General features: G+C 45.8%; 2 protein-coding genes and 1 pseudogene across 2 annotated transcripts in view; 2 read left to right on the top strand and 1 right to left on the bottom strand.

Annotated features, from left to right (window-relative positions):
- The window catches only part of LOC119951818 (zinc finger protein 239-like), a 295,099-nt gene that overhangs the window by 170,586 nt on the left and 100,015 nt on the right, over positions 1–24,498 (bottom strand). The gene's annotated exons all lie outside the window — the stretch shown is intronic.
- On the top strand, positions 2,934–3,736 carry LOC119951576 (annotated as a pseudogene).
- The window catches only part of LOC119951781 (zinc finger protein 271-like), a 44,575-nt gene continuing 31,769 nt past the window's right edge, over positions 11,693–24,498 (top strand). The window contains exons 1-2 of the mRNA XM_038775128.1: positions 11,693–12,130; positions 12,263–13,538. Coding sequence (XP_038631056.1) covers positions 12,673–13,538 — 866 coding nt within the window. The 5' untranslated portion in view covers positions 11,693–12,130; positions 12,263–12,672. The remainder of the gene's footprint in view (positions 12,131–12,262; positions 13,539–24,498) is intronic.

The following is a 24,498-nucleotide window of genomic DNA, read 5'->3' as shown; positions in this document are numbered from 1 at the left end:
ATTGAACAGTTTGGGTTTATACCCGCTGGAGTTTAGAAGGTGGTGAATTTGTGGAACTCACTGCTGCATAGCGTGGCAGAGTCTGAGTCATTAAATGGTTTCAAGAAGGAGATAGATATATTTCTGACTTAAATCACAGGTTAAAGGGATATGGGGAACTGGTCTGGAGGTGAATTTCAGACTAGGAAGATCCATGATCTGGTTGAATGGCGGAACAGGCTTGAAGGGCTGAAATGTCCACTTCTGCTCCTAATTCCTATGTTCCTTTATATATTACAAGACTAAAAATAATGATAAATGTACTTTAGTACAGAACCATAAACAATATATCTAATGTGTACCATATGACAACATTAGACATATCTCTGTCCGATATTAATTTACTGTCCCTTAAATGTCAGCCATCTCCTGGAGAAACCAGTCCTTTAATTGTGAATATTAGGAAAGAGACCATCCCTTTGGCCAGACAAATAAATGTAACAAGCTGAGGAAACAAAGGGTGTCAATGTCTTTAAGAGAGAGAGACCTGGGCCAACCTTTCCAGAATCTGCACCCTCCCTGGATTCACTTCCTTTCCCTTCAGTTGCTGCAAGTGACCAATTGAAGGTCAGAATAAGAAAAGAAATGGAAAGAGGGAGAAAAGAAAGTGTTTTACTCACATAGATTGGAGGCAGGAGGGAGTTTCAATCTGTGTGAAGCTCAATCTTCATTCCCACAAAGCCCACGCTGATTGGCTGGAGGACCAGAGTCCATCCTGTCCTCCCACTCTTCCCATTGGTCAACACCTCACCAGGAAGGTCAGGGGATGAGCTTCCCCTCGCACATGCGCAGCCTCTCCTCCCTCTTGGACATGCGCAGTCCCGGCACGGAGGGTGGGGAAATCACTGAGAGGCTTCTCGCTCTGGCCGGAGCTGTCAGCCGGTTGCCTGGAAACCTTGTCTTGAGGAGGGGGAACAATGAATGGGGCGAAGCTTCTGTGTCCGCGCGCCGGGCCTGCGCACTGGAACCCTGAGACGTCACCGCGCATCGGCCGGAAGGTTTTGTGCAATGGCAAGAGTTGATGAACCGGAAGGATTCTCTTCCACCATCCAAACTGGGGCCTCACATAGACTGAAACTTCCTCCTGTCTCCAACATCTGTGAGTAAAACACTTTCTTTTCTCCCCCTTTCAGTTTCTTTTCTCATTCTGACCGTCAATTAGTGACTTGCAGCAACTGAAGGGAAAGGAAGCTTGGCCCAGGTCTCTCTCTCCCGCTTTTAAAAAATAAATTTAGTGCACTCAATTCATTTTTTCCAATTAAGGGGCAATTTAGCATGGCCAATCTACCTACCCTGCACATCTTTGGGTTGTGGGGGTGAAACCCACGCAAACACGGGGAGAATGTGCAAACTCCACACGGACAGTGACCCAGCGCTGGGATCGAACCTGGGACCTCGGCGCAGGGCTAATCCACTGCGCCACCGTGCTGCCCTCTCCCTCGTAAAGACATTGGCATCCGGCATCCTTTGTTCCCTCAGCTTGACACATTTATTTGCCTGGCTAAAAGAATGGTCTCTTTCCTAATGTTCTCAATTAAAGGACTGGTTTCCCCAGGAGATGGCTGACATTTAAGGGAATAATAAATTAATGTAGGATAGAGATATATCTAGTGTTTTAAATGGTACATATTAGATATATTATTGATGGTTTTGTAATAAAGTGCATTTATTATTTTTCCAGTTGGGTAATATTGTACTGTGGCTACGTTATATATTTCCAGTCATCTCTTCCCTCAGAGGGATATTCGGCTCGGAATTTCTCTTCCAAAGGGGCCAGTGGGGTGTGGGGGTCATTGAATATATTCACGGATGAGTTGGACACATTTTTAATAAATTGTTATTTTTACAATCATTTTTTAACCAATGAATGCAACAGAGTAACAAATGGGTACAGAACGGAACAAGGGATATTGACAACATAAATAATAATCTTTATTGTCAGAAGTAGGCTTACATTAACACTGCAATGAAGTTACTGTGAAAAGCCCCTGGTGGCCACACTCCGGCACCTGTTTGGGTACACTGAAGGAGAATTGAGAATATCCAGTTCACCGAACAAAGTGTTTCCGGACTTGTGGGAGGAAACCGGAGCACCCGGAGGAAACCCATGCAGACACAGGGAGAATGTGCAGACTCCGCACAGACAGTGGCTCAAGCCAGGAATTGAGCCCGGGTTCCTGGTGTTGTGAAGCAACAGTGCTAATCACTGTGCCACCGTGCCTTAGTCATCAAGTATTTTCAGGATCGAGAATAATATGTTTCTAGCTATTGAAGGCATCAAGGTATTTGGCGATATTTTGTGAAAATGGTGCTGAGGTAAATCGGCCAATGAGTTCATTGAATAGTTGAGCAGGTTCGATGGGCTGAATGGCCGACTGCAGCTCCTCATTGTTATGATTTCCGTTTCCTGGTCAGGAATCAGTGAGCATGGATCTGTCAGTCAGCCTGAATCAGCACCTTCAGGAGAATTGGGAGGGTGAATATTAGATACAGCAGAGTGAGAATGGAGGGAGAGTGTGTGGGATGGAGATTTACAGCTTTTGGGGAATGAGAGAGGAAAGAATGTTCGATAGAAACTAGAATTGTCTGTTCTGAATTTCTATCCTGTACTGACTCTGATGAAAATTTTTTTGAAAATTGTTTTTCCAGGATATTAGAAGAGGAGGAAACATCACATCCCAATCTCACTGAGTCACTTGCTTCATCACGGCCTGGATATCATCGGCCTTTGAATCTAGAAGGAGAAATGTTTGCCCGATCTGTCAGCTTCAAAAGATTTTAAACATCATTGTGACTGGAAAAGCACCGAGACACACACACTACTGAGTGAGTGTTCCAGAGCACTGACTGTGGAAAGAGCTTTAACTTGTTACATAGCCTGCAACATTCACAGCGGGGAGCGACCATACACGTGTTCTGTGTGTGGACGAGGCTTCAGCTGATCGTCAAAGCTGGAGAGACACAAAGAGACCTCAAGCATGGAGAAACCATGGAAATGTGGGGACTGTGGGAAGGGATTTGATGCCCCATCTAAGCTGGAAATTCATCGACGCATTCACACCAGGGAGAGGCCCTTCACCTGCTCTCAGTGTGAGAAGGGATTCACTCAGTTCTCCCACTTGCGAAGACACCAGCGAGTTCACACTGAGGAGAGGCCATTCACCTGCTCTCAGTGTGAGAAGGGATTCACTCAGTTATCCCAACTGCGAAGACACCAGCGAGTTCACACTGGGGAGAGGCTGTTCACCTGCTCTGTGTGTGGGAAGGGATTCACTCAGTTATCCGGCCTGCAGAAACACCTACGGGTTCACACCGGGGAGAAGCCGTTCACCTGCTCTCAGTGTGAGAAGGGATTCAGTCAGTTATCCAGCCTGCGAAGACACCAGCAAGTTCACACTGGGCAGAGGTCGTTCACCTGCTCACAGTGTCGGAAGGGATTCACTGAGTTATCCAGCTTGAAGTCACACCAGCGAAATCACACCAGGGGGAAGCCATTCACCTGCTCTCAGTGTGGGATGGGATTCATTCAGGTATCCAAGCTGAAGAGTCACCAGCGACTTCACCCTGGAGAGAAGTCATTTGGCTGCTTTCAGTGTGGGAAGGGATTCACTGAGTTATCGAACCTGCTGACACACCAACAAGTTCACAAGTGATGACAGGGGTTGGATTCTGCTGTTATTGCTGCTGTGAATTATATCCAAGATTGAACCATGTTCATTCTGACACTTGGTGAAGTGGGAGGGTCGCAGGGTTTCTTTCTGCTGGATTGGCCGGTCTCACGACTTTGCTTCCAGTGGGCTGATGCTCTTTGAGCCTGGGAGAGCACATTTCCACTGAAATGATCCACAAAAGCTGATGATGGACATTTATTTTATCCTGGATGACAAATGGTGGTTTTACCACTATTACAGATCGATCTAAAGTAAAAACAGGAAGTGCTGGCAAATGGGATTAGGTCGGCAGGTCATGTGTTTTTCATGCATTTGTGCAGACACGATGGGCTGAAGGGCCTCTTCTGCTCTATTATTCTGTGATTCTGAGGTGGTAGAAACACCACCTTTACTTCCAGATGAGACTCCAGCACCGGATGCATCCAGAGATACTGAGGGAAGTGAGAGGAAATTGCAGAGACACCAGTGATAATTTTCCAGTCTTCCTTAGACACAGGGCTGGGGCCAGAGGACTGGAGAATTATGAATGTTACTCCCTTGTTCAAAAAGGGATGTGAGGATAAAGCCGGCAACTACAGACCTGTCAGTCTGACTTCAGTGGTCGGGAAACTTCTGGAAACTATAGAGGGGCTGAATCAATAGTCACTTAGACAAGTGCAGAATAATTAAGGAAAGCCAGCCTGGGACATTGGGAGAAAATTATGATTAATTAACCTGCTGGAGTGTTTTGAGGAGGTAACAGAGAAGGTTGATAAGGGCAGCACTGTTGATATGGTGTATACGGATTCTCAAAAGACATTTGACACAGAATCACACAACCGACTTGTGAGAAAAAATCTAATTCATGGAATAACAGGGAAAGTCGACACTTGGATAAGGAATTGGCTGAGTGACAGGAACAGAGAGTAGTGATAAATGGTTGTGTTTCAGACTGGAGGAAGGTTTGTAGTGGAATTCCCCAGGTGTCAGTGTTGGGACCCTTGCTCTTCCTGATATATATTCATGACTCAGTCTGTGGTGCTCAGGGTTTGATTGGAAACATTGTCAACTGTGATGAGGATAGTCTTGAACTTCAAAGGGACGTTGACAGGTTGGTGGATTGGGCAGACAAGTGGCAGATGAAGTTCAATGCACAGTGTGAGAGGTGATTTATTTTGGCAGGAAGAATATGGAGAGACAGTATAAAATAAAGGGAAAAACTCTGATGGAGGTTCAGGAACAGAGGGACCTTGGTGTATATGTACATAAGTCATTAAAGGTGGTCGGGCATGTTGAGACAGCAGTTAATAAAGCAGATAGTACCTTAGACTTTATTAATTGGAGAGGCGGTAACATAGTGGTATTATCGCTGGATGAGTAATCCAGAGACCCAGGGTGATGATCTGGGACCCGGGTTTCGAATCCCACTACGGCAGGTGATGGAATTTAAACTCAATAAAATATCTGGAATTAAAAGTCTAACAATGGCCATGAAACTATTGCTGATTGTCGTAAAAACCCATCTGGTTCACTAATCTCAGGGAAGGAAATCTGCTGCCTTACCTGGTCTGGCCTAAATGTGACTTCAGACCCACAGCAATGTGGTTGACTCTTAACTGTCCCCTCAAGGGCAATTAGGGACGGGCAATAAATGCTGGCCCAGCCTGAGAAGCCCATGTCCCATAAACAAGTTTTTTTTAAAAAATGAATAGGGGCAGTGAGCACAAGAGTAAGGAGATCATGTTGAATTTGTATAAGAATTTTGTTTGGATTCATCTGGAGCACTGTATCCAGTGTGGGCACCATGAATGAGGAAGGATGTGAAGATTTGCGAGGACAGAGGAAATTCACCAGAATGATTCCAGGGATAAAGAACTGTAGCGATGAGGATAGATTGGAGAAATTGGGTCTTTTTTCCTTGGAGCAATGAAGGCTGAGGGGAGACTTGTTCGAGGTATTCAACATCCTGAGGGGTTTGGACAGGGTAAATGGTGAGAATCTGTTTCCACTGAAGAGAGAATCCGGAACAAGAGGGCACAGATTCTAAATAATTGGCAAAAGAGTAAAAGTTCGGAGAAGGAATTTTTATTCACCCACAGGATGGTTCGAGTCCAGAATGAACTTCCTGAGAGGGTGGTGGAGGCAGATTCGATCGAGGTATTTCAAAAGGAAATTGGATTGATATCTGAAAAGAAAGAATGTAAAAGGTTACGGGGATAAGACAGGGGAGTGGGACTGGATAGAATTCTCTGCCAGAAAGCCAGAGGATGGGCCAAATGGCCTCTTCCTGCACTATGAAGATTCTGTGATTCAGTGAAGTAAGTACACCAGCTGATTCTGTACAGTGGGTCGCACTCTCGCCTCTGAGTCAGGAGGTGGGTGTTTGAATCTCCTCTCCAGAGCCTCGAGCCCCCACAGTCCACTCTCCCGGTGTCAGTACTGAGGGAGTGTCGTCCTGTCAGAGGGACCATCTTTAGAGAGAGACATTAACCGTGTGCTACTCTGCCGCCCCTTTAAAATATGCCCCTCCTTCTAAACTGACAGAGGGCCTCAAGGAGGTGCAAGAAAGCTTCACAAGGATGATAGCAGGACTGAGTGTTTAAATTACATGATAGCTTGAATAGGTTGGGGATATTTTCTCTGGGAAAGAGAAGGCAGAAGACTGACCTGAGAGAGACTTTAATGGATGTGATAGGATTGACATCATCAAGTCATCACTGTGATTGCAGGATGGAAATTCAGAACTGACAATTTTATTTGTTGCAGAAAATTCTTCATCTCAGATGATAAATCTCTGTCTCCCAGAGACACCCTCCTCCCTATTGACTGTAACATTAATTCATCCAACTATCCTCCTCCTGCTTTTCACCCAGTTCTCCTCCCCTGATGGTGCTGACTCGGTTTCAGTTTCTCTCTCACCTATTGCCCTCCCCAATATGTCACCCAGGTGTCTAAATCTTTACACCTGAAGTTAACAAACTGTTCTGCTTAGGGGGACGTCACAATGAAATCCAGTGACTACCAACATGTACTTTTCCTACAGTCCCGATGCGGAGGTGTTGTGGGGCAGGGTTGATGAACTGGATGTCCCGCCTCCTCCGAGTCTATCTGTGTATTTCTAATGGTTGTGTGAGATTGGTGGCGGTGACTAATGGCGATGACATTACCCATAATCCGTTGCAATTCAGAAACCACTCTGTCACATTGAGGGAGTCTGTGTCGGGGCCAAGGTGTGGGGTGGGGGAGGGGTATCACTCTGGCTGCATCATCAATAATGTCACATGAACCAGTGACTCCGCAGGTGTCACTGCAACTTGTGATTCAGAGGCCGGTCTGTGATCCTCAGTTAGGGTTATCAGAGGTCAGTGTATATCCAGGGTTAGGGTTGCAGTTGCTTTAAGGTTAGGGTCATATTTAGCATTAGTATATATTCGGTTTTAGGGTTTGGGTTATAAGGCGTTAATGTTAGGTTATGGTTAGGATTTGTTTATGCTTGTATGGCTATAGGCGATTCGGGGTTAGGGATTACAAAGAGTTAGGGTTAGTAGATAATCAGTGTTTGTTTTAAGAAGTTTTATGATCAGTGGACACTTCAGGTGATGAGTGATTAAAGTGAATGGATATTTCCGGTGGTGATAGTGGGCATTCGCGGTTAAGGTTATTGAGGATGTTAGTTAATTTTAATTAATAATCTTTATTGTCACAAGGAGGCTCACATTAACACTGCAATGAAGTTACTGTGAAAAGCCCCTAGTCGCCACATTCTGGCGCCTGTTCGGGTACACTGAGGGAGAATTCAGAATGGCCAATTCACCTAACAAGCAAATCGGGACTTGTGGGAGAAAACCGAAGCACCCGGAGGAAACCCACGCACACATGGGGAGAACGTGCAGACTCCACACAGGCAATGACCCAGGCCGGAATCGAAACTGGGACCCTGGAGCTGTGAAGTAACAGTGCTAACCATTGTGGTTATGATTAGGTTGAGAGTATTAGGTGTTATGATTTGGATTATTAGTGGTTAGGATTAGTGTTATTAAGGTTAAGGTTAGTGCTATTATGGGTTCAGGTGATTTTGGGTTATCAGTTGCGTTGGGGTTATGGTTTGTGGGACTGAGAGTCAGAAACTGATTGGCAACATCCAATATCACTCTATGTTGTTTCTTTCTGTCATTGTTAACCATCATTTTTACCACCAATAATGTATATAAGAACCATACGTGCTATAAATATTGAACGTAAAGTGTTACTATGTATGAATTGAAAATGCCATTAAAAATATTTTTTATAAATAACAACCATTTTTACAATACGTGACTTCTAACTAATCAGTTTCCTCAAAGCCTAATCCTAATCAATGAGAGTCACAACTTGTATCTATCAAATGTATATAACCAGTAAATGTTTCAAGAGAAATCAAAACACCCAGTAGTTAACTGAAAAAAGATAAACCACAAGGCTTAACGTCTTTAAACAAAAACAAATTTTAATGTGAATTTTTTTTAAGCGCATAATGTAACTCTACATTGTGTAATTACCTAATGTCAGCTGAGAGTGCTTTTAAGAATTGGATGTTTAAAAAATCTACCTTTAAGAAATTATGCTGATAATATTACTGAAGTGATGTCACGGTGGGGGAGGGAGGGGGGGGGGGAAGCTGAGCTCACTTCTGCTTTTTGAGAGTTTTAGTTTCAGTTTGAAGAAAGCTTAGGTGTGGCTGTGAGCTGCATTGCCGGTGACCTCTGCCATGATGGACTATCTCTTAATCCTTTGGTGAAATCGGAATTGTAAAAAGGTCTCAGCATTGAATATAAATCTAATGTGCTTCTGTTTGAAGGATTTGTTAAGTCTTTTGGATGTGTAAAGGAACAGTTTGCAGGATTGGGTAGTGTTGTCTTATTTTCGGGGTTATCTTTGAAGTAAGGGGTGTTAAGAGATCCAATGTTTATTTAATAGGTTAATTTGAGTTCATGGAATAAACATTGTTTTGTTTTAAAAACCACCTGTCCATAATTGTAATACTACACCTGGGTAACAAGCCGTGTGCTTCAAAAGCAACAATCCATTAAAGGTGGGGGTTGATACATTTTGGGGTTCTGAAAACACCTCTCCCATAACACTAAGTCATAAAGTCAGAACTGGATCGTCGTTCTACCGAAGAGATTCTTTACACATTGTGGGATCTTGAAGATTTGTTTACTTTTCCAGGGATTAACCCAAAGGTATGCCACAGCCCTCTGGAATGCACATCATTTTCTTCTCAATATTTCAGCAACTCTTCTCAGGCCCAAGGATTCGTCCACATATTTCCATTCCCTTTTGATAAATTGAGCCTCCAATGCTTGATGACTCTGGATTACTCAGCACAAGATTGAGCCTCACTGCCTTCTGGTTCTGACTTTGGGCAGACAGATTTTTTTTTCCAACCAGCGCCCAGTTCTTTGTCACTCCTCATTTCAAGCTCACTGTTGAAGCTGAATGCTTCCACTACCAAAGAAACCGATTGTGCCGGTCACTGTAGGTTTCTTCATCTAGCTTCGAACTAGGTAAATCGTCCAGCTTTTTCCCCCTCACGAAGTCCAAGGAAACTTGACAATACAGTAGACCAAATCTTCAATTGCCTTCTGTGAGAAATGCCCAGATAAATTCAACAAAAGAACCTCCCAAATCCTACAGCCCACCTTCATGGCAATGTGATATGCTCACAGCGGTTCCAAACACAAAAGCAAAGTAAATATGATTTACCTTCAAAGCAACCTTTCATTCTATGATCCACATTAAACATGAAATTATATTTTCACAACAACTCTCAAAGAGAATAAGTGGGCTGGAAGCAAACTTATCAGATCAACTAGTCCAGCAGGAAGGAACCGCTGGCTGTCAGATTGAACATGATCCAGTCATGGGAGTGAGAAACAACAAATAACAGCAGAATTCGAACCCTGTAATCACTGGTGAACTTGCTCAGGTCTCAGTTCAGATAACCGACTGAATCTCTACCCACACAGCGAGCTGAAGAGTTGTCTCTCTCCAGTGTGAACTCGTTGGTATGTCAGCAGACTGGATGACCAGGTGAATCCCTGCCCCCACACATAGGCAGCTGGTCAAGACCTCTCCCCGGTGCGAATTCACTGGTGTGTTAGCAGATTGTACGAACTGTTGCTAACACAATTATATCTTTGTTTTTAAAATAAGGTGAAGAAGCAGTGCGCAATATTTTAGATGTGGCCTCACCAAGGCCCTGCACAGCTTCCATTCCCCTTCTACTAGCAAACCAACGGTTTGTGATTCCTGTACCAGGACACCAAGATCTCTCTGTACCACTTAGTATTGCAATCTCGCTCCATTTAAATAGGATACTGTTTCTCTATTCCTCTTGCCAAAGTGAACATGTTCATATTCTCTCACATTATATTCCATCTGCATTCCCCCCCCCCCCCCCCCACACACACGCGCTTAACCTGCCTGCATCTTTTTGTAGACATAGAATCATAGAATTTACAGTGCAGAAGGAGGCCATTCGGCCCATCAAGGCTACACCGGCCCTCAGAAAGAGCACCCTACATATCCCCACCCTTCCACCCTAGCCCCCTAACCCAGGTCTAACCAAGCAGTTAAACTGGGACTCACTAACATCTCATCTGAAAGATGGTAGGTCCAACAGAGCAGCACTGCAGTATTAGCCATGAGTTTTGTTCTACAGTCCTGAATGGGAAGATGAGCCCACAACTTTGGAACTCAAGATGTTGTATTACCCACTGAGTTCTGACTGACAGTGAAGGCGAAGAGGACTGGGAGGAGGCACGTGTGGAGCATCAAAACCATTGCAGACTAGGTGGGCCGAATGGCCTGTTTCTTTGATGTCCATTCTATGTCATTTCAACCAGTGGAACATTTCAGACACGGATTGATCAATTTCATATTAAGGATTGGTTGGGTGTAATGCTGAAAGCAAACTTTTTTTGTAAAATAATTTCAGCTGAGTGTCCCTGAATGAATGAGGAGAGATCACAGACAGCAGTTCTTAAAGAGACAGCAGTTCTTAAAGAGACAGCAGTTCTTAAAGAGACAGCAGTTCTTAAAGAGACACCGATCACCCAGAAAATCTGCAGCCCTACTGATCCCACATCAATGATATCACACAGGTTGTCCAATCCAAATCTGGTTTATTTGACCTAAATCCAGAATATTAAACTCTAGTCCAGTTACAGGGGGCTGTAACTTCAGCAGAATGAAACTCCAAGTGACAGAATGAATATGGTTTGGGCCTGAACAGTAGCAACAACAGTAAAATCCTTCTCCCTTTCAAATGTTTGTTCCCCACACATTCCCTCCTCCTTGTTGATTTTAATACTGATTCATCCGAATCTCCGCCTCCTGCTTTCCCCCAATTCTCCTCCCCTAAAGCTGCTGACTCTTGGGTTCAATTTCTCTCTCACCTGTTGTCCTCCCCAATATGTCACCCAGGTGTCTAAATCTTTACACCTACAGTTAACAAATTGTTTTCTAAGGGAGACGTCACAATCAAATCCAGTGACTACCGACGTGTGCTTTGTGTCAGGGTGAGGTCGCTGCGCACCCCGCCCGCCCCGCCCTTTCCTTTTTATCCCAGTCCCAGGAGTTTGGAGATGGGTCTCTAAATGAGAAATGGCAGCCGCAATTCCCACAATCCCCCGCGCTGGAGAAACCGCTCGACCGCCGCGCGGGCGGCCAGGAACTGCGCATGTCCAAGAGAGATGGGAAATGACGCATGTGCAGGAATGGACCTTTTACATTGGCCAAATGGTCTGCGCATCTGGAGGTCAAAGTGCCTCCAGGGCCACATGACTTCCGTTGCCCATTGTTCTTTGGCGACGGGTAGCCAATAGCAAGCTTTACAGACCGGAAGTACATTGGCCCTCCAGCCTATCAGAGCGTGGGCTCTGTGTGAATGAAGATTAAGCTTCACACAATCTGAAACTTCCTCCTATCTCCAACATCTGTGAGTAAAACACTTTCTTTTCTCCCCCTTTCCATTTCTTTTCTCATTCTCGCCTTCAATTCTGGCCTTGCAGAAACATTCTGCTGTATTTTAACCAACTGAAACAATCCTATATATTAAACATATTTTTATTTTGAGGGGGGAGAGCTGGCTGACTGGTGGTGGTTTCATCTAAGGGTCACCACACCTCAGAGGAAGGGCAAGGCTGAGAAGGTGGGGCTTTCATGAATAACCTCAGCCAGCACAGGAATTTAACCACCTCTGCATCACAAACCAACTGTCCAGCCAACTGATCTGAACCAAATATATAGACATATATCTGTCTGGCAGCCTGCATGAAGATTTCCAGTCTGTGTCCAGGACTGGAAGCAGTGAGCATGGATCTGTTAATCAGCCTGAATCAGCACCTTCAGAAGAATTGGGAGGGGTAATACCAGATACAGCAGAGTGAGAATGGAGTGTGAGTGTGTGGGGCGGACTTTACAGCTTTTGGGGAATGAGAGAGACGAAAGAATCTTCCATATAAACTAGAATTGTCTGTTCTGAATTTCTATCCTGCACCGAGTGATGAATTTTGAAACTCTTTTTACAGGATACTTCAAGGGGAGGATTTACAGGCGGGAAACTATGACGAAATATCACATCAAGATCTGACTGTTACTCAATTTTTCGGGTCCTGAAAATCATCAGTCTTTGAAGATAGAAGGAGAAATATTTGACTGTTCTGACAAAGAGTCATCTGGACTCGAAACGTTAGCTCTTTTCTCTTCCTACAGATGCTGCCTGACCTGCTGAGATTTTCCAGCATTTTCTCTTTGGTTTTTGACTGTTCTGTGTTCTTCAAAAGATTTTAAACATCAGTATGACTGGAAAAGCAACAAGACAGACACACACACCCGAGTGAAAATGTTCCAGCTTTAACCATTTACACAGCTTGAAAAAAACATTTTCATTTGGAGCCACATTTGTTCGGTGTGTGAAGACCTCATTTGATGGTCTAACATGGGGAGACACAAGGACACCTGCACCATGGAGAAACCATGGAAATGTGGAGAATGTGGGAAGGGATTCATCTCCCCATCGAAGCTGGAAATTCATCGACGCAGTCACACTGGGGAGAGGCCATTCACCTGCTCTGACTGTGGCAAGGCATTCACTCAGTTATCTAGCGTGCTGACGCACCAGCGAGTTCACACCAGGGAGAGACCATTCACCTGCTCAGAGTGTGGGAAGGGTTTTGCTCAGTTATCCAAACTGCAGAGGCACCAACAAATTCACACCAGGGAGAGGCCTTTCACCTGCACTGAGTGTGGGAAGGGATTCAGAGATTCATCCACCTTGTTGGCCCACCAGCGAGTTCACACCGGGGAGAGGCCGTTTACCTGTTCTAACTGTGGGAAGGGATTTGCTTATTTATGCAACCTGCTGACACACCAGCGAGTTCACACGGAGGAGAGACCATTCAGCTGCTCTCACTGCACAAAAAGGTTTAGAACGTCATCTAACCTGCTGGAACATCAGCGAGCTCACACTGGGGAGAGGCCATTCATCTGCTCTGACTGTGGGCAGGGGTTTACCCGGTCATCCAAACTGCAGAGACACCAACAGATTCACACTGGGGAGAGCCCATTCACCTGCTCTGATTGTGGGAAGGGATTCAGAGATTCATCTGCACTGCTGACACACCAGCGAGTTCACACTGGAGAGAGACCGTTCACCTGCTCTGAATGTGGGAAACGATTCCGAGATTCATCCAACTTGATGAGACACCAGCGAGCTCATTCTGGGGAGAGACCGTTCACCTGCTCTGAGTGTGAAAAGGGATTCACTCAATTTTCACACCTGCTGAGACACCAGCGAGTTCACAAGTGATTACAGAGGTTGGATTCTGCTGTTATTGCTGCTGTTAATTACGTCCAGGTCTGAACCATGTTCATTCTGACACTTGGTGAAGTGGGAGGTCGGAGGGTTTCTTTCTGCTGGACTGCCAATCTCACGACTTTGCTTCCAGTGGGCTGATACTCTTTGAGCCTGGGAGAGCACATTTCCACTGAAATTATCCACAAAAGCTGATGAAGGACATTTATTTTATCCTGGATAGTAAATAGTGTTTTTCCCCCACTACAGGTAGATCTAAAATAAATACATTTGTCTCTGTTCCATTGAGTCTACAGCACAGGGCCAGGCCACTTGGCTCAATTGGTCTCTGTCAGTATTTATGCTCCACATGAGCCTCCATCCACCCCTCTTCATCTCCTCCCATCAGCATCTCCTTCTATTCCTTTCTCCCTCCTGTATGTATCCAGCTTCTCCTTCAATGTATTCATGCCATTGAATCCCTGTTGGCTCTGGAGCCAGCCAGTCAGTCTCTTTGCCCCGTTCTATCCCTGTAGCCCTGCAAGTTAATTTCTCCCAAATGTCAATCCAATTTCCATTTTAAATGCTCCATTGTCTTCCTTTCCAACCCCCTCACAGGCAGTGAGTTCCAGGTCATTACCATTCGCTGCATCAAAATATTCTCCCTGACAGACCCCCCCCCCCCCCAACCTCCCACCATTAATCTCTTACCTGAAACCTGAAATCTGGTCCTTCTATTCCTTTCTCCCTCATGTACGTATCTACCTTCCTCTTCAATGTATTCATGCTGTTCACCTCAACCACTCGCTGTGGTAGCGAGTTCCACATTCTCACCACTCGCTGGGTAAAGAGGTTTCTCATTGAAATCCCTATTGGATTATTGAACCAATTCGTAATCTTAAAGACTTCTATCAGGTCACCCTTCAGTCTTCTCTTTTCCAGAGAAAAGCAGCCCAGTCTTTCCTGAGGGCAGTACAGTAGCATAGTGGTTAGCACAGTTGCTTCACAACTCCAGGGTCCAAGGTTCGATTCCCAGCTTGGGTCACTGTCTGTGTGGAGTCTGCCCGTTCTCCTTGTGTCTGCGTGGGTTTCCTCCGGCTGCTCCGGTTTCCTTCCACAGTCCAAAGATGTGCGGGTTAGGTGGATTGGCCATGCTAAATTGCCCTTTGTGGGGTTACTGGGTTAAGGGGATGGACTGGAGGAGGCGTGTGCTTGAGTGGGGTGCTCTTTCCAAGGGCCAGTGAAGACCCAATGGGCCGAATGGCCTCCTTCTGCACTGTAAATTATATGATCTATATATATATATATATATATGCTATGATCTGAGGGTGAAATGCTCTATTATTCTTGTGAATCTTTGTTGCAACTTCTCCTGTGCCTCGATTTCCTTTTTCTAAATGGAGATGACAAATGTTGAGTGCTCCCAGTGTAGCTCTAAACCCTGGCTCTAAACAAGTTGAACATAACCTCCCTGCTTTTCAATTCTATCCATCTAGAATGGAACCCTTTCTATAACCCTATACTTTCTCATCCTTGCCCCATCAGCGAATGGGAACAGCTTTTCTTTATCCAATTTACCTTAACCTGTCATAATCTTGTCCACCTCTCACAAATCTCCCCTCGACCTCCTTTGCTCTAAGGTGAACAATCCCAGCCTGACCTGAACAAACAAACAGAATATGTTAATATCTGCGATCAGATGGGAATGTTTAATTTCTGTTTGAAAGATACTGGGAATATTGTCCTGGATAATAAATGATTGGAATGTTTACCTTGGGTGTGGTTGAATGGAATATATCAAACTGGTATCCTCCTACGCTCTAGTGAAAGTCTGGAATGTGTAGACGGGATGAATAAGTTGATCACTTTCTTCTAGAAATATTTACACCCTGGCCCATGAAGTTTGTTTTAAAGAAATGCACATTTGAAAGCCCGGCCACAGCATGAAATATCAGCACCATAACAGGGCAGATCAGAAAGACAGACACTCACTTTGATCTTTTCATCAGAGCATCTGAGAGTTAAGAATATGTGACATGATTTTAGGATCCCGGTGCGAGTGTGCAGTTGTGATTTGTTACATGTGAAAAATAACAAGCCGAAATTCGTGGTGAAATGGACTGAAGACCGGGTCCCAAACACACACAGCTACTGGAGACACAGCAGGAGATGAAATGGTTAATGTGGCCAGGGGATTGAGACACCATTGTGACATCATCAAGACATTGACACACACTCAAGAGAGAAACTGACTTTAAAATAATCCGGATAGAATTAAACACACTGGACATGGGCAAAGTGGGAGTGAAATTAAAGCGATAATGGGACAATGAAGGGCTTGGGAGAAATAATACTGAGCAAGAACTGTCCACAAAGAGAGAGCTGGAGAATCTTTTACATCCATGTTTGATCTGTTCCTTGAAGCATCTGTCCCAATGTACCAGGAACCTGGAACTCACGGTGCTCCTTCAGGAGAAGAGAAGATGGAGTAGATGTTACCCCAGAAGGAGCCAGGAAAGAAATGGGAAATAATGAAGTGACATTGAGTGTGGGTCAGAAAGACTCACCCCTCCCCCTCCTCCCCCCACCATCGAGGTGTGGACTGTCAGAATCCTGGGGGACTCCCTGCTTCAGGTTTTCTTGCTAATGAGTGAACATTAAATTAAATTCTATGGCTGTGGATTTATTTTGAATTTGATTGTTACACTTCTCCTGTTTTTATTCCTGTTGTGATTACGCTCTGGGTAAGAATGGTTGACAGTGACAGGATGGGAAATTGTGGTTTGGGTCTTCACTGACCAAATGTTTTATTGATCCGAAAGTTGTAAAAGGGACCAAACTCCAGCAGAAATCGAGCAGAGCTGAGAACAGATGACTTGCTGTGTGGGAACAGGGAGATAAACAGCTCCCAGAGGACAGAGAAAACAAGAGTGCCTGGAATCCTAGACAACACCTGGGTGTCAAGGCCACCATGTTTTCACTGCTTGGCATGGGAATACTGACTCCCTGTACCGGGGACGGAGCGTGGGGAAGACAATTGTTTGAGACTTTGGCGTGGCTTGGGTGGGTACAGATGGTTCAATGACAGGTTTTGTAATTGGTCAATGTGTAAAGAATCTTTTTTAAATCAACCACACTACCTACATCTGGAACCTAGTCACCTCTTCAAAAAATTCAATCAAATTTGTAAGACATGCTCTCCCTCGTTTAATCCTTGCCTCTCCAAGTGGAGATGAATTCTGTCCCTCAGAATGTTTTCCAGTAGTTTCCCTGACAGTGAAGTTAGAATCAGTGGCTTGTACTATCCTGGTTTGACCCTACTTGCCTTCTTCAATAATGGCACCACATTCGCTGTCTCCAGTCCTCAGGCCATCTCTCCTGTGGCCAGAGAAGATTCAAAATTCTCAGAGCCTCTGCAATATTCTTCCTTGCCTCCCACAGCAGCCTGGGATACATCTCATCTGGCCCTGGGGATTTATTCACTTTCACACCTGGTGAAACTGTTCATACCTTCTCCCTCTCAATGTTAAGTTGTTCAAGCAAATCACAATGTGCCTTCCTGATTTCTATACCTACATCATCCTTCTCCGTGGTGAACACAGATGCAAAGTTCTCATTTAAAACTTCACCTGTATCGTCTAGTTCCATGCACACATTGCCACATTGGTCCCTATTCTTACCCTGGTCAACCACCTGCTCCAAATATACTTAGAAAACTTTGTTGGATTTGCCTTTATTTTACCCGCCAGTGCGTTTCCATGCTCCCTCATTGCTCTCCTAATTCCTTTCTTAAGTAATCCTTTGCACTTTCTATGTTCGTCTGGGACGTCCGCTTTCAGCCCTCGGTATCTGTGAGAAGACTCACCATTAATTCCTTATCCAACCCTGGATATCCCTTGACATCCAGGGTCTCCTGGACTTATTGCTCCAACCCTTCACTATCATGGGAACACAGAATCATAGAATTTACAGTGCAGGAGATAGCCATTTGGCCCATCAAGTCTACACCTATCCTTGGAAAGAGCACCCCACTGAGGCCCACACCTCTATCCTATCCCCGTGACCCCACCTAATCTTTCTGGACACGAAGAGCAATTTAGCAAGGGCAATTGCTCTGCTTGGACCTGTTAAGACTTAATTACCTGCAAAGACTCGCATTCAAAGTATCATCTTGCATCTTTGACTTTGTCTATATATATGTTTCTGGATAAAAGCAAATCAGTGCGGATGCTGGAATCTGAAACGAAAGAGAAAATGCAGGATAATCTCAGCAGGTCTGGCAGCATCTGGAGGGAGAGAAAAGAGCTGACGTTTTGAGTCCAATGACTCTTTGTCAAAGCTTTTCTCTCCCTACAGATGCTGCCAGACCTGCTGAGATTTTTCAGCATTTTCTCTTTTGTTATATGTTTCTGGAACCCTCTTCATTCTCCTGAGAAAGGAGCTGTGCTCCAAAAGCTCATGATTCGAAACAAACCTGTTGGACGTTAACCTGGTGTTGTAAGACTTCTTACTGTGCTCACTCCAGTCCAACACCGACATCTCCACATCAATTGTATTGGCTTGCTCCTCCTGGGCTTCCCATGAGCGAATTTAGTTTATCCATTTCAAGTTGACTATGTTGTTAGTCAGTTTGCCAATACTTGTGAGCTGGGTGTGTGAGCTGCATTGTTATCCTCCTGTTTGTCTAGAATCGAACCCTCTTTCCCCATTCACTATGTGAACATGTTGACTGGTTGTTGAATTGCTGCCATTTCATCTGGAGGCTCTGCTCCCTCAGAGATCCTGTTCTTTTATTTAAAATTTAGATTACCCAATTATTTTTTCCAATTAAGGGGCAATTTAGTGTGGCCAATCCACCTACTCTGCACATTTTTGGGTTGTGGGGGCGAAACCAATGTAGACATGGGAAAAATGTGCAAACTGCACACTGACAGTGACCTAGAGCCGGGATCGAACCTGGGACCTCAGCGCTGTGAGGCTGCTGTGCTAACCACTAGGCAACCATGCTGCCCTGGAGATCCTGTTCTGAATGAATTCTCAATGTCTTGTTGTATTTCTGCGACAATATCTCTTGTTCTCTGGGCCAATTTCCCGCCAGTTTTTCTGCTGCTTTCATTGTTTGAAAAATGGTGAAAACAAAAGTAATAAAAATATTGACATTTGCGGGTGTCTGGCGGGAGGGGCGCGGCTTCCCTTCCGACAGGGAGTCAGGGAGCCGCTTCAGCTCTTTCCGTGCGGCCTGGTCAAGCTGCCGAGAGCCTCGGGACTCACTGCTCGGTGCCGCCGGTCGGTGCTGCGGGTCTGACGGGGGAACAACCCAGTCAGTGACCTTTCCCTGACCCCGGCCCGGGGCTGCGCATGTGCGGCGCAGCACCCACCCCCTGACTTTCCTCCTGACGGATTGACCGTCATAATTTCCCGAACCAGAATCAGGGAGCTGACAATATTCATCAGGGTTTGCGGCTCCACAAAGTATTTCCAAATCCTCCCACACCCACCTCCTTAGTTTCGCTCGGGCTCCAAAACGAAGTCCCATTAATCCGAATCTGCACACGTCGCAGCTTCGACCGGTAATGCGCATGTGCAGAGAAGAGCCCACCCACCTACTTCCTGCGGAGGTATTGACCAATGGAAAGAGTGGACCCGCCGGAAGGACACTGGTCCTTCAGCCAATCAGATCGCGGGCTTTATGTGAATGGAGATTTAGCTTCACACAGAGTGAAACCTCCTCCTGTCTCCAACATTTAGAACATAGAACATTACAGCGCAGTGCGGGCCCTTCGGCCCTCGATGTTGCGCCGACCCGTGAAACCATCTGAAGCCTATCTGACCTACACTATTCCATTTTCATCCATATGTCTATCCAGTGACCACTTAAATGCCCTTAAATTTGGCGAGTCTACTCCTGTTGCAGGCAGAGCGATCCACACCCCTACTGAGTAAAGAAACTGCCTCTGACATCTGTCCTATATCTACCACCCCTCAATTTATAGCTATGTCCCCTCGTGTTGGTCATCACCATCCGAGGAAAAAGACTCTCACTGTCCACCCTATCTAACCCTCTGACTATCTGATATGTCTCTATTGTCACATGTGTCGCACCTTAACCAGACCTGTTCCCATATGGGATTCCCATTTTAATTTCATGAAGACTAAACGAGAGGTGCTGAGTGATGGCCATTCTTCAACAGGGGAGGAGGAAGCAAAAGCAGTTGGGGGGGGGGGGGGCGAGGGCAAGAGGAATGGTTCAAGTACAGGATCAGTTGAATTGCCTGCACCAATTCCATGTATTATCGGGATCCACAGCATTGCCTGAAAGAAATACAAGCCATGTGGTTCTGGGTCAGACAGTTAGGAAATCTCCAACTTCAAAACTCAACCTTTGTTGCTCAGCCCAAACATTGGGCGCGATTCTCCGCAAATGCGGAGAATTCTAAATGCTGCCATGAAACTGGCCGTGTTTCACCGCAGCCTCCGCGCCCCCTCCCGGGACCCGATTCTCCTCCCAGGTCGGGGCTAGCAGCGGGGCCCCGTGAACCACGGCATCGCAGGCTTAGCGACCGTCGCTAAGCCCGCGCGCCAAGGGACACGGCGGTTGACGCGCACAATGACGTCAGCCGCGCATGCACGGATTGGATGGCTCCAACCCGCGCATGCGCGGATGACTTCATCACACATATGCGTCAAACCCGCGGACTGATGCTGCGGGGCGACGGAGGAACAAAGAGTGCGCGGGTTTCGGACCCGCTGCCCGCGATCGGTGAGCAACGATCGCGGGCCCATGCCACCCTTGGCACGGCCGCACCACGGCCGTGCCAATCGGTGCCATGGTTGTCGGGAACGGAACTTTGCGGCCGTTTTCACGAACGGTGAGAGCAGGTGTGTTTGCGTTCGTGAAAACGGCCGTAATGGCCTGGGAACTCGGCCCATCGGATAGGGGAGAATCGCTGTTCGCCATAAAAAAACGGCGAGCAGCGATTCGTGTCGTGGGGCGGCCGTGGGGGGGGGGGAGAATAGCGGGAGGTCGGGGAGAATGTCGGGAAGGCCCTCCCGCTATTCTCCGACCCATCGTGGGGGGCGGAGAATCGCACCCAATATTTTTGCCTCACTCTCGTGAAATTCAATCCTCCCTGGTCCAGAAGCTATCTTAAAATTGAATTAAAGATGCCATACAGCCCATCCTGTCTGTGCTGGTTACCTGCAAGGGTAACTTAGTGAGTTCGGATGAGGTCAGACAGTTATTTATAAAACAGGCTCATCATAACTTCTTACTTTTTTAGGCTATGCCTCTATAATGAAGACCAGGATCCCGTATGCCTTTTGAAGCATTTCCTCCACCTGCCCTTCCACCTTTGATGATTTTGATTCATGCACAAATGCTTCAAGAGACAAATAGCCCTGAAATCAGCCTCAAACGGTGCCTGGCAGGAATTTAAGGGAACAACTGAATTTCATACCATCTGATGTATGGTATGAAAGAAGTCTGCAGCTGAGAAATGCAAACATCTGCGTTTAGACTTTCCAATAAGAAACTAAAGTGCATTTGATTGAAAATAAACTCACAGAAAAAGTGCATCCAACACACGCTGTCCTGTCAGTAGAGGGTTACAGGCTGGGAGTTTTTCAGTAACTGGTCTCACCTGACGTACAGGCCATACCTGAACCATGGTGAACTTCTCTTTGATGCTTTCAAATTCAAGTTGCAAAACCACATCAGAAACATCATTGAGTAAAACACTTTCTTTTCTCCCCCTTTCCATTTCTTTTCTCATTCTGACCTTCAATTGGTCACTTGCAGCAACTGAAGGGAAAGGAAGTGAATCCAGAGAGGGTGCAGACTCTGGAAAGCTTGGCCCAGGTCTCTCTCTCTTAAAGACATTGACATTCTTTGCTCCCTCAGCTTGACATGGGGAAAACGTGCAGACGTCTCACAGACAGTGGGACCAGGCCTTTGGGCAGAACCCCTGGATGGTTCCAATGTGCTTGGCCCTGCGGTTGCCTGAAAGGTCTCCTGTTCCCGACCCACCCTTGGGCCGAGGTGTTTATGTCACAAAGGCCCCTGGGTTAAGGGGGTAGCTCTGCCCGCCTCATCCAGGTAGATTGTACTCGGGTGAGGCTTATGGGAATCTGAGGTTGCAGATCCCTTGGCCTCCTGTCGGGTTATAACCTGGGAAAATGGTGCTGAGGTAGAGGGGCCAATTATCTCAACAAATGGTTAAGCAGGCCTGATGGGCCAACTGCAGCTCCTATTTATTCTGTCATGAAGCACATGGTAGCACAGTGGTTAGCGATGTTGCTTCACAGCTCCAGGGTCCCAGGTTCGATTCCCGGCTTGGGTCACTGTCTCTATGGAGTCTGCACATTCTCCCCGAGCCTGCATGGGTTTCCTCCAGGTGCTCCAGTTTCCTCCCACCAATCCCGAAAGACTTGCTGTTAGTTGAAATGAAAAATGAAATGAAAATCGCTTATTGTCACAAGTAGGCTTCAAATGAGGTTACTGTGAAAAGCCCCTAGTCGCCACATTCCAGCACCTGTTCGGAAAGGCTGATACGGGAATTGAACCCGCGCTGCTGGCCTTGTTCTGTTTTACAAGCCAGCCTTTTAGCCCTGTGCTAAACCAGCCCCTCAGTGATTTGGACATTCTGAATTCTCCCTCTGTTTACCCGAACAGGCGCCGGAATGTGGCGGCTCGGGGCTTTTTACAGTAACCTCATTACAATGTTACTGTAAGCCTACTTATGACAATAAAGATTATTATTATAAAGCAGTGAGCATGGATTTGTGAAACAGCCTGAATGAGCACCTTCAGGAACATTGGGAGGGTGAATATTAAATACAGCAGGGTGAGAATGGAGGGAGAGTGTGTGGGATGGAGATTTACAACTTTTAGGAACATAGCAGGCCATTCAGCCTCTGGAGCCTGTACCGCTATTCACTGAGATTATGGCTTATCTGTGACCGAACTTCATATACCTGCCTTTGGCCCATATCCCTTAATGTCTTTGATTTACAAAAATCAGTCTATCTCATTGAAAAAAAATTAATAAACATTTTATTGAGGTATTTTTTGGTTTTACAACAACAAAATAAACAATTTTGATTATTCCCACAGTTCAAAGATGTGTAGGTTAGGTGGATTGGCCATGACAAATTGCCCTTGGTGCCAAAAAGGTTAGGTGGGGTTACTGGGTCACGGAGATAGAGTGGGCTTGGGTAGGATGCTCTTTCCAATGGCCAGGCTGGCGCAGATTCGATGGGCTGAAAGGCCTCCTTCTGCACTGTAAATTCTATGATTCTATGAAAACAGGTTCACAGTTTAGCGCAATTTTATTCACAACTCAACAAAATATGACTCAGGCTCACAGCTGAGCTTTGGGTTTTGCCCACACTTAGTAACGGAGGCTGGCAGGCTACGGCCACTCCATCTGGATGCCTTCTCTGGGTTCCAAACCCAGGGTCCTTTTTTCTTACGATGGTTGTGCCTGGGGGACTCCCAGGTTATCGCTGAAGATCTGTTCGATATTTTTTTCTTTATACTGGTGAGCTAGGATAGAGTCATTGGTATACGCCCACCACCGGCCATTGTCCAAGTCAGACCCCAACCTGTTAATGGGAAAGACAGGATATTCCTGTTTATCCATGGTGATTCAATCAAGACCCATTGTCCTCCAAAACTCCCCTTATCTGACCAGCCATCAGCTCATTATGGAGTCTGATGGCTTCTTTTGTCTGTTTTTCGTCCTGCTGCAAAGTTGATCACCTGTGTCTGGAAGTTTGTTACATATTCATAGTCTTTGGAGTGGGTAATCACAAAGTCCATATAGCAATAACAGGTCTTGACTTGGGTGCTTTTGCAGATAGTCAGTGTCGATTCCAGCCAGGGTCTCATGAGACAGTTTCTGTTCCTGACCTATGTGTATCTTCTCAACCTGTTTTCAGTACCACATTTCCCCCTGTGATCCCATAAATGCATGGGATCATTAGTTTGGGCAATCCTAAATCCCAGAGTGAACCAGAGATTCATACTTTCCTTACAATATTCAGCACGGTAGCACAAGTGGATAGCACTGTGGCTTCACAGCGCCAGGGTCCGAGGTTCGATTCCCTGCTGGGTCACTGTCTGCACGTTCTCCCTGTGTCTGCGTGGGTTTCCTCAGGGTGCTCCAGTTTCCTCCCACAGTCCAAAGACGTGCAGGTTAGGTGGATTGGCCGTGATAAATTGCCCTTAGTGACCAGAAAAATAGGTTAGGAGTAGTTGTTGGGTGGGGTTAGGGTGGAAGTGAGGGCTTAAGTGGGTCGGTGCAGACTCGATGGGCCGAATGGCCTCCTTCTACACTGTATGTTCCAATATTCAAAGCTTATTCAATTACATATTTAAAACCCAATTTCCAAGTCTCATTTCGCAATGCCACATTTAATCAAACTTCCATTTGCCTTTTGTCCATCTTTTAACATATCATTGTAAAAGCTTGATATATGGTAATGAGAACAATAGGAATAATAACAAAATGCAACCTGATGTGTATCCAAGGGTGAATTCCCACTGTAAACCCCAATTCCAAATATAGTCCCACTAAGTTATTTCCTTTAAAGTTTTGACTCCCATTTCCTAACCCCAGGTGATTAAGTGATTGAAGAATCCCACCATTTGTTGCAGCTTCATTGACACTCCCCAGATTTAACATTATCTCCCTACCTGTAGATCACCTCACTCATGCTCACATAACAGCTCTTATCCTTGTACTGAAGGTCATTCATTTCTTTTTAAAATAAATTTAGAGTACCCAATTCATTTTTCCAATTAAGGGACAATTTAGAGTGGCCAATCTACCTATCCTGCACATCTTTGGGTTGTGGGGGTGAAACCCACGCAAACACGGGGAGAATGTGCAAACTCCACACGGACAGTGACCCAGAGCCAGGATCGAACTTGGGACCTCGGCTCCGTGAGGCTGCAGTGTTACTCACTGC

The sequence above is a fragment of the Scyliorhinus canicula genome, chromosome 17 (assembly GCF_902713615.1).
Source record: "Scyliorhinus canicula chromosome 17, sScyCan1.1, whole genome shotgun sequence".
Taxonomy (NCBI): domain Eukaryota; kingdom Metazoa; phylum Chordata; class Chondrichthyes; order Carcharhiniformes; family Scyliorhinidae; genus Scyliorhinus; species Scyliorhinus canicula.
This window is presented reverse-complemented; position numbering and strand designations above follow the sequence as displayed.